At 38.9% G+C, this 10436-nt stretch overlaps 1 protein-coding gene across 2 annotated transcripts in view; it reads right to left on the bottom strand.

The window, feature by feature from the left end:
• aralar1 (calcium-binding mitochondrial carrier protein aralar1) overlaps positions 1 to 8346 on the bottom strand; it is a 50688-nt gene extending 42342 nt beyond the window's left edge. The window contains exons 1-2 of one of the 2 annotated variants that reach the window (XM_019057817.2): positions 8155 to 8346; positions 7974 to 8029 (exon numbers count right to left, since the gene is read on the bottom strand). In XM_019057817.2, coding sequence (XP_018913362.1) covers positions 7974 to 8027 — 54 coding nt within the window. In that variant the 5' untranslated portion in view covers positions 8028 to 8029; positions 8155 to 8346. Of the gene's footprint in view, positions 1 to 7550; positions 7809 to 7973; positions 8030 to 8154 lie in introns of those variants that run through there. The other variant, XM_019057819.2, reaches the window with a different exon arrangement.
• Between the last annotated feature and the right edge of the window lie 2090 nt (positions 8347 to 10436).

The following is a 10436-nucleotide window of genomic DNA, read 5'->3' on the forward strand; positions in this document are numbered from 1 at the left end:
TTCTCCGCTGATTTGATATTCAACAATTTGCGGAGACCATGGATTGATTGTCCACAGCTGTCAATTTCATCGCAACTCATCAGCCTCTGAATTCACTCATCCACGTACCCTCTCATCCTTCAAATCTTCTACCATATAGTGCAGAGAGTTTGATTTTCTGTGAGTATTCATGACATCATGTTCTATAACTTCCATTCATTCAGCACATAGTATTTTTCTTTTAGGTTCGGCTATTAACTTTGACCTGAAATGCCCATTTTGTTTTGACTACATGCTCAGCTAAAACTACTTCGTCACCAAGTGTCCACATTTGTAGTGAAGTGGTGAAGCTGCTCATAAATTAACTGATTTGATTCTCTCTTCTCAGAAACATTGGAATTCTTCACTCAAATATTGCTTCATTTTTGTTGATGGGACAAACTTGATCTTTTCTCAGCGATTCATTTCTCCTCTAGTTCTTATGATGATTTTTTGGGGGGAAGGAGGGAGAGGCCAAGGTGCAAAAAGTTAGAGTGAGCATGTTCATGTGTTTTCTCATGTCCTTTTGTATGTTTTTAATTATGCTCTCACTATTTTTGCAATACCTGGCACCCATGGCGTCACTAGAAATCGCCCTGACAAATTCTATTTTTTAAGGAATTCATTGCTCGGGAAGCCTAACCAGTGGAAATTGTTTGTATGTTTCTCTGAGACTCGGCGCTCAGTTGTTAGAAATCTGAGGCCCCAAAATCATTATTCTGCCTCACTTTACTGTAGAAGTAAATGAGGCCATTTTTAATCCAATCTGTCAATTTTTATGTTGATTTTCTAGGGAGTTACCTACAGGAGTGTTAGCAAAGAATGAGGGAATAATGAGTTGCTCGAACATTTTTCTCCCTGAAAAACTGAAAATTCAGTGTCAGGTTCTTCAGGTTTTTTTTGGAGGAGTAGGAGGGAGGGCGGGGGACGAAGATGAATTGGATTTCATTTTGCAATAAGGAACCACTATCTCTAGCTCTTCCATAAAAGCACGTATCTGCATAGGGAAATCAATGGCATATATGTTGTTTCTAAAATGAGCCAGAAATAGTGGTTCCTTATTGCAAAATGTAATCCAATTCAGGATGAAAGCTATTTCTTTATTTCGTGGAAAACCCATGTTTAAATTAAAGTAAATTAGGTTAAAAACCAAGATAGACTTTTGCAAGTTATTATTTTTGATTAAAAACAATACCTCAGGGAACCAAATGTTTTTTCACCGAAACAAACGATGTAATTTCTTAGATGACAAAAAACGGGAATAACTTTTAAAACTATCATAAAAATATTTTATTGAACATCAATTACATCAACTCCACGTCAAGTGAAACCCATTAATGCCCTTGGAATTGCATTAGGATCACTATTTGATGAGGACTTTGAATTTGAAAGTAGCTTCGTAAAGTGCATGACCAAAATCCCAAGTGCACAGATTGCCATAAGTAGCAATTACATTGTAACAATATTGCAATTCCACTGAGTGTTGTGTATGTTGCCTAGCTCCTATTTGAAGGGGTCCCGTTTATTGAAACTTGATGCAATTTTTCAATGCATTGCATATTGCCTATCTTTCTGACACATGGAACTCATTTTGTTGATTGTTTAAAATCAGCATAAATCGACTAAATGATGTAAAAATGTTGCAATTTAATGGTAAAAAAATTACAATTGTATTGAAATCAAACTGCAATTTAATTTCAATATTTTCGTTGCACTGTGCTACTTGGGATGCGTAGTACCCGTGGCGCTGTACTCTTCAGTAGCTCTTTCTGAGGTTCACTTTCTTTGATGAAGCTTTGAGGGAAAGGAGGGGATGCTCTTCGCACGGGGGTGGATTTAAGGATTTTTTTACTCTGAAAAATTAACCCTCTATGACTATATAAAATGTTGAAATTCAATGTCCGTGACCCCCAAAAATCGCCCTTCAACTACCGTTTCAAAACACCGAAGTTGTAAGGTAGTTGCAACTGAGAAGGAGAATTTCTAGAGGAAAAACAGTATACTTTTTTCTTTGAAGGGAAAAATAGCATACATATCTAAAGTAAACAAGGGAAAGTGGGTAAAATTAAATTTTAGCAATAAAATTCATAAAAAAATTCACTTCATTCAAATTCACTTTCATAACAAAACAAATCACTTTCAACCAAGTTTCCTCAGAACTCCCTTGAGGGACCTCAGTACCTCACTCACGAAAATCTCGAGATTGACTCAACGAAATTCACTTGAGGAAATTTGGAGGTGACTCGAAGCGCGTTTCGAGTCGAGGAAATTTCGAGTCGCGTCTTAAAATACCGTCAATTTTCGAGGACACTCGAAAAGCGTACTCAAGGAAATCTCGAGTCGAGGAAGTTTCGAGTAACGCTTAAAATTCCGGCTAAGTCACGACTTGGTGTGAGGCCGGCCCCTCTTTTGCGGGGGATTGTTCTCGTTTTTGGCCCTTATGAACAGATTGACGATGATCTGGAGGTAGGCGGGCGAATATTTGCTTATCTGATTGGAGGAGATGCTACGTGTGACGTCACGAATACCCTTGAGCATGCATAGTATTTCGGGACAATGAACGGGAGCAATTAGCATAGACATTTCCGCGACAGGAAAAAAACAGCATCAACATTCCAATGTTGCCAAATACATCAATAGGCGCACCTATGTCATGTCGCTAGGGGGGGCTTAGGGGCTGGCCCCCCTACCACCGGGGGGTCTGGGGGGGGTATGGAATGCTCCTCAGTCCAAAGGGGGGTCCGAGGGAATTTTTTTTTAAATTTAACTCTATTAGGACGCATTTGGAGGCTTCCGCGACGCAGCTTTTACATTTACTTCTGCCGAAAAATTAAGTTTATTTTTTAACTTTTCGCAAGGAATAGTTTCAAATTGTTGCATTGAATAGATTCGGATTTTTTTTGTGAAATTTCAACTCTACTTGAACGCATTTTGAGGCCTCCATGATGAAAATCTTGGAAAATACCAAGTGAACGAACGTCGTGTTATCAATTTAGACTTACACCCAGAGAGATAATCATCCTCCACGAAGATCTTTTCCCACATCCAGAATTTCTGGTGGTGGGGGGGGGGGGGAGGGCAGATGATACTATTTTCAATTCTAGGGGGGGGGGGGCCTTCGTACGCCACTGAATATATCCCGATAAAATATGTATTTCTTCCGAGAGTTAGGGAAATTTTTCTTTGAGATTTCAGGATAAGTTGGCTTAAATTGTGCATAAAATTCTCTAGAAAATTGGAAGAAAAATATTGCCAAGTTTTCCAAGAAATTTGTATTTTAACAAAGGGCATTTGACAACGTCTGAAGGCTCATGCGATGCTTTTCCTAAGCAACGCAGAACAAGCGGAATAACTCGACAAAATTTCGAGACCGTGACATTATGTACCTATTAGTGCCCATCGTGTTACTTCGACGAAAGATCAATTCTGAACACATTCCTAACGGTTCTCATCTTCTAAAAGGACCGCACTGAGGATATGGCGTCAATATTCAAAAATCTTTAAAAAAGAAGAAAAGAAGAAGAAGAAGAAGAAGAAGAAAAATACGCCTTGGCGATTGTTGATTTGGCGTTACCCGAGAGAGATGTAATATAAACTTCAGTTTTATTTTCGAGATCTTGGAAACAGGTTGATGACGTAAGTGGGTGCACACTTTTAGTGTATACTTTCCGACGGAAATACACTATTGCGTTTTCATCGTAAATTTACTCCTCAGTAGTTCATTTTATGGAAATAAGCCATACTTTAAAATATTGTCTAAAGATATATTTGGTGTAATCTTACGCTAAAGGAATTGTGGACGGTGCGGCTCGTATTCCATACTTGGAATTTCGGATTTTGCAGGGATACTGTCGTCATATTCTACCCACCTACGTCGCGGCGTGATTTCTCATTTCATTTTTGCTTCCTCTAAGGATGAATGGGGAAAACTCCCTTTTTTTAGTATCATCATTTTTATTGTCCTTCTTGCTCGGTTGACGAGCTATTTAATCGCGAGATCCGAGGCAACATGTTTTTACAAACAATTTCTTCATACGTAACGCTGGCGTGTGTTCCGATTCCGTCATTTTGTGCGCTCACACACAAAGCTACATATTTATTAGGCTCGATAAGTCTTGAAAGCTCCGAGATAAAAACCCCAACGCATGTTTTCCGCCGCCGGCGCCCCTGATCTCAGCAAGTTTCCATAGTCAATATTTGCAATGGAACTCTTGTTTTGTCTTGCGATGACCGAGTCTGCGCTACGTCAGGACTCTTCACTGGACGTCACGCCTGACGTCACAGCCACGGTCACCTCATCGTCTTTGCCTCGGCCTTGACGTATTGCGGTTTGCCAACTTCTCTCCTACACGGACTGGAGCATCGGGATCCAGAAAATCTCAGGGTTAAATGGCCACGCTGCAGGGGCATACTCTCCAGATCAAAATGAAACTTTACCATTAAAATTCGACCACGAGAGCCCCCCACCCCCTCCCCCGGTCGGATTTACGCCCCCTCACTCCCAAATTTTTGGGAGAGCATCGTTTTTTCTTCCTTTCTCTGCAGTTGGGAAGGAATTTCCGCAAGACCAGGTCCATGAACGTCCCAGGCATTGTGATCGTTTCCTAGCCTCGGTTTCCCATTTCCTTGGTTTTGTTTCGAAAATAAGAGATCATTTTCTGTGGATCTGAAGGGTGGTTTCACGATAACTGGAATAGTTTTGTCGCCGTAACAGACAACACATTTTTCGGGCATATTTTTAGTGGTAATGATGATCACTCGAATTTGTTTGCATTCATTTACACAGGGTTACGTTTTATAGCGCTTTTCAACGATTTATCGCTCTACTTTTCAATTTTAATAGATATATACGGCCGAAAATGTGCTGTCTCTTACGCGGTAAAAAGTCAGCGTAACAGACACCACATTATCACCTAATATTACTATTAATTACTACACATTAATAAAAATCCGGTGTCCGTGCTCTTATAATAAAGGTACCCTAACTAGCGGTTTTACTGATATTTTCATCGCATGCGATTTTCTCGCGAAGCGGGGAAAATAAATTTGCGGAACCACTGATACCCCGCTTCTCTAGCGTATTTCTGCATGCTGAGACTGTTACACGCGAGTAGGTGAGGTCCTGCAAGTAAGCACGTGATTTCAAGCCAAGGGTTACATTCTGACCTTGACCGTGCTATCACCGGCATCAGGTGATAATTTTCTGCGATATAACCGTCACTTCACTTTCGTCTGGCATACTGCCGTGCTAAGGAAGAACGCCGTATGAGCCTTCAGACGTTGCCAAGTTTCCTCCGATAAAAACCGAATTTACTGGAAAAATTGCGAATATTAATTTCCAAGGTTTTCAGACAATTATGCACACAATTTAATCTAAAATATCTGAAAATTCCAAGGAAAAATATGCACGAATGCTGTCAAAAATACGTGTTTTATCGAGGAAAATGTTGCAACTCTCGAATGTTCATACGGTGTTCTTCCTTAGCACGGCAGGATACTTTGCCATGTGTAATTTTCCTGTCCAACAGTTGAACATCGCGAAATGTATCCCTCGGAATGATTTCGTTTCCGCTCGCTAACAGTTGGCGAGGTTCATTAAGGCTGCCTATTCTAAAAGAACCGATTCAAATGTCTCAACAGTCATTTTCCAGGTAACCACATTTCAAGGTTGTCTACAGAAATGGATTTGTTTATGCTAAAAGGAACTATGTGCGTAGGGTATGTGTGCAAGATAGTTCCTTTTAGCATCGCGTCCATTTGAAAAAAAAAATTCAGGACATTTATAGAACTTTTTTAGGACCCTCGGAGTATTTTTGCCGAGTGACACTCTAGACTTATCAGTGAGTTAATTAAGATAGACTCAATCTTCGTGAAAATTGCTGATAATTGAAGGAATCCATGGTACGTATGTAGTATCGGGGAGCCCCCGATGGCAAACCAGAGTGACTTCTTATTTTTCAAACATTACAGCAGATTCCTGAAATTCTTAGGCTGATGTGCGAGTATTAGGATAACTTCATTTTAATTGAACTCTGATTTGTTTATCAAATTACTAACTTTCATGAATGTATAAGTATCAATGCTGGTATCATTACATGCGGAAATCAAGCGCGCAACTATTCGAACTTCGGAGTAGGTATGTAGTATCACGAAAAAATGAAGGAGAATCTTGGCTTTCTGAAGTTCGAGTTCTTGGCAAAACCTCGCGCTCTCGATTCGCTAATTTGATCCGTTAATGATGACGCATGAAAAGCGGAAATGTTTAATTTTTTCGGGACCTCGAATGAAATTTGCGGACTTACTCGTGACTTCCAGACCGGTCATAAAAATTTCGGACTTTTTCAGGACTTTCAGAACCTGTGAGGTGCCTACATTTCACAGTGGCGCTGCTTCTATTTAACTTCTCAAACAACTTTTAACAACAAATTTTTTCTGTGAAACGAAATGTAAGCTCAACTGAAAGAGCCAAAAAAGATTCAGATTCTTTGTTTATCCTTACCCTACATCTCCTTCACTTAGGAGCATTTAAAAGCCAAGCCGCATTGAATATTTCATCAGGAGAGAGAAATGCTGTAAGATTGGCCCACGGAAGAGGAAAAATTTATAATTACAGTTATCACTACTTACTTATCAATGTGAGAGTGAAAGGTTATCTATGAGAAATTCAGCGGTAAATTTTTTCTCCTTTAGTGTAACTGACTTATTTGCATAATGCAGGGGCTCATGAATATACGATTTTTCGAAGTACCATTCCCCCTGAGACGAGACTGCAATTAGGAATTTTTCAAGAAAGTGAGGGTGTGAATAATGCTATTTAAAATTGAACTTCCATTAACAGACCCTGAGAAGGAACTGTCTGGGGTGACCATGAATCTGAAGTTAGAATTCCCTGACACGTTATTTCCAAGCCATTTTTAAGAAAATTTCCTGACTTTCCGAGATAACTTAGTATGGTGACTTAAATAATCTCAGTATTTCACAAGCCGGCTAAAAAACAAGCTAAAATTAAGGGAGTCATCTCGTGAAAATTTGTCACTCCTAAGAATGTAATTTTTTCCTAACTTTGGTCACCTTGTAAGACACTGTGTGCACTGCCGTTCCCTCAGAAAATTGGTTGATCATGGAAAACTTATGGGATTGAAAAAATGTCAATCAATTCACTTACTGAGATTTTTAATCAGCATTGCAGACTTCCTTCTACTGGTGATCTTTTCCTTCCTACACTCAAAGAGCACGAATCCTGTATAACCAGGAAAAATCTACAGGTCCACCAGAGGGCATTCAAAAGCCAATCTGAATCTACTTGGTACACAAGAGCATGTTTGATTCCTAACCAGCTATCCAATAACTATCCCTCGGCATACTACGAGAAATCTTGTGATTAAGCTGCTGTGGGCATTTCTCACATCTGTAGTTTAAATTGCCCTCTCATAGTTGCAATATACTGAAAACTTAAGTTGGGAGGATTCTCATGAACTTTTTTCGGGATTTGGTGAATGCAGTGCTAAAATAAGTACATCCCACGCACTTACCGCAGGCATTATATCCAGAGGGCTCCGTTATAGGGTCTTCCAATTTTAAGTTAATTAAAAATGAAAGGACAAACCACTCGTGGCTCAGAGCCTTTCAACACACTTTCGAATAATATGGAACAATAAGGAAACACTGGAATCTAGAAAACGCAGCACTACAGCTCATGGAGCCTACGCACAGATCAAGTGCTGATGCTGTGTTATGTACCTTATCAATGCAACACGCACATCACACATCCACCGCTGCATTGGACTAAAAATAGATAGCATTATCTTGGGAGGGTACACTCCCTATCAGTGACAGTCAAAATCGGAGTCAAAGTCCGATCGACTTGAGCACCTGTTTCCATTTCCATTGCTGATAAGGTGGAGTAGCAAAAATTTGTAGGTTAGGTTCTGTTACAAACGTCAAAAGATTCTTACCTCTTGACAAGCTGCTTCAGAGAGGAGGAACTTGTGCATTAAATCAGTGATCATTCCTGAAAAATAATGAAATTCAAGATTAATGACTCGCTTCATTCAAGCGAAAGGTTTTGGCGAGAATCGAAATCAAGTCAAGGCCGAGTGGAAATAGTGGCATGATTGCGGCAAAAAGTCAACTTACCTGAGATAAACTTTCAGAGTGGGGAATAAAAGTAGCTGAGAATAGTGCGTTGTTGACCGGATAAGTCTGCGATATTCAAGGTATGCACGATCGTGAGAGAATCATGAGATATTAAAGTGTGAATTCCCGAACTTTATGTGTTTCGGAATTCTGTGTTTACGATTCACAACTCGCCGCCCGCCCCGCACGAAATAATGCTGCAGAGATGTAGTTGCCAAATTGCTCTGTAATGACAAACTTAAATTCCAACGAAAATATTTTCAAGATATTTTACTTGAAATGGCCAGTAATCAGAGAACTGAGTCATTAAATAGTTTTTAAAAAAGATCTATCTCTCAAATTCTTTCCTTCAAATTCCAAAAATAGATAAAGGCTTTCAAATAAGCTAGACACGGTAACACTGCTTGTAATTCTAGTCCTCGAATCTGATTGGTTGTTGGTCGGAGTCGGGCAGAAGAGCCAAATTCAAATATTTCGGCGGTATAACAAATTTGCCGCTCACGACATGGGTCTGCGACGAAAACTGTTTACAAATGACTTCTCGCTTGAACTGGTTCAATTTACAAGTCGATGGTTAAATCGAAATGCGTATCTTCATTGCAGTGTTTCAAACTCTCGAAGTACGTTTTATTTCTTTAAAATAAAACGAGCCAAAAAATCTAAAAATTTTCTGAAAATATTTTAAAATGTGTGAGGAAGATACACAGAAAATTTCAAGAACAAAGGTTCTTTAATTTTCGTTTAAAAAGATATATTTGCGGAGATTTGTATCTTTTAACTTTAGCCATCATTACAAAAGGCTGAACTCTAGCACTGCGTATCTCGATTGTAACTTTTATTGTAATGTTGTAACATAGAGAGAAAATAATTAGGCATTATAAATATTACAACCATTGAGGCACATGTTTTTGAAGTTAGCAAATATAGATAAAAAATGCTGAAGATACTTCAATGAACTATCCTGTGTGGCAGAACTCAAAATTAGTTGTTTAAGTACTCATAGTATTAATCTTTTCTTAAGACAGACATCATGAGTTCTTCTTCTTCATTTTTCCTTTCCCCCTGATCTATTTCTTTCTTGACTTTCTTCTTGGTGCACTCTCACATCTCACACACAGCGCATTGATGTGGCCTCCCTGGACCAAAGTCTCATTTAAAGTGCTTATTCACTATCACAAACTCTTAAAAATGTCGGCTCATGATGCAAGTTCGAAGTCTTGAAATGGTAAAACACTGACCACTCGCAAGTCATTTGTGGGAATAACGATAAAGCACAAAAACATAGTCCGAATGTGCGAATAATTAAGGATGGAATTAAAACATGGGTGAACAAGGCTAAAACATTAAAAACACTAAAAGGCAGGACGTTCCGAGCTGTTACCAGCTCATTTTCAGCTGCAAAAAACGCAAAAAAATTGAGTGGCGTTCTGACCCCAGCCATAATCACGTAACTACTCAGTAACCCTTTGAGTGGTTACGTAATAACGGCTCGGGTCAGGTTGCCACTCAATTTTTATTATTTTTTTTTGTGTTTTTTGCAGCTGAAACTGAGCTGGTAACAGCTCGAAACGTCCCGTCTTTCAGTGTTTCTTATGTTTTAGCCTTGTTTACCCATGTTTTAATTCCATCCTTATTTATTTGTGGGGATACTGGCAACATTTTTTGTCAAAAACTGAAGTTCAACTTCTCAACCCAACTTGAAAAACTTGCTCTCTTGAAACATTTCGAAGGTGAACATACCGAACAACGATTCTGAATTGACATTGCAAATATTTTATTTCATTTAAGTTTTGTGAAGGAAGCTTGGTTCATTGTTTTCATCATTTGATTTTTACTTGTTCGCTCAAGAGTATTTTCTGAAAACTTAACGCAAAAATGTCGAGCAGTACTGCCTTGAAAAATAAAATACAATGGTAAATTTTCAAACATTGAAATCAAGATCCATGGTTTCGTAGTTGCACCATCATTAGCCTTATTGTTCCAGTTAATGACAACTGGGTTTAAAGTACTTGATTAATGAGTCAGTTGAGAGCAAAAATTTGAATGTAATTCTGCAATTTCGTGCTCAGAATGCGAGGGATTTGATTTTAAATAACTTTTCAAAACTTTGTCCTCTGAACTGTGAACTTCGAACAGCCGTAACTTTGGTTTGATTTTTTTCATTTCTGGGCATTTTATGCTCCGACATCAAAGACTCAACTACAAGTTTTTGCGGACTGAGGTTCTTTTTCATGTGGTCAGTATATGAATAATTTAACAGTGGAGAACCAACGGATTTACTG

The sequence above is a fragment of the Bemisia tabaci genome, chromosome 8, assembly GCF_918797505.1.
Source record: "Bemisia tabaci chromosome 8, PGI_BMITA_v3".
Taxonomy (NCBI): domain Eukaryota; kingdom Metazoa; phylum Arthropoda; class Insecta; order Hemiptera; family Aleyrodidae; genus Bemisia; species Bemisia tabaci.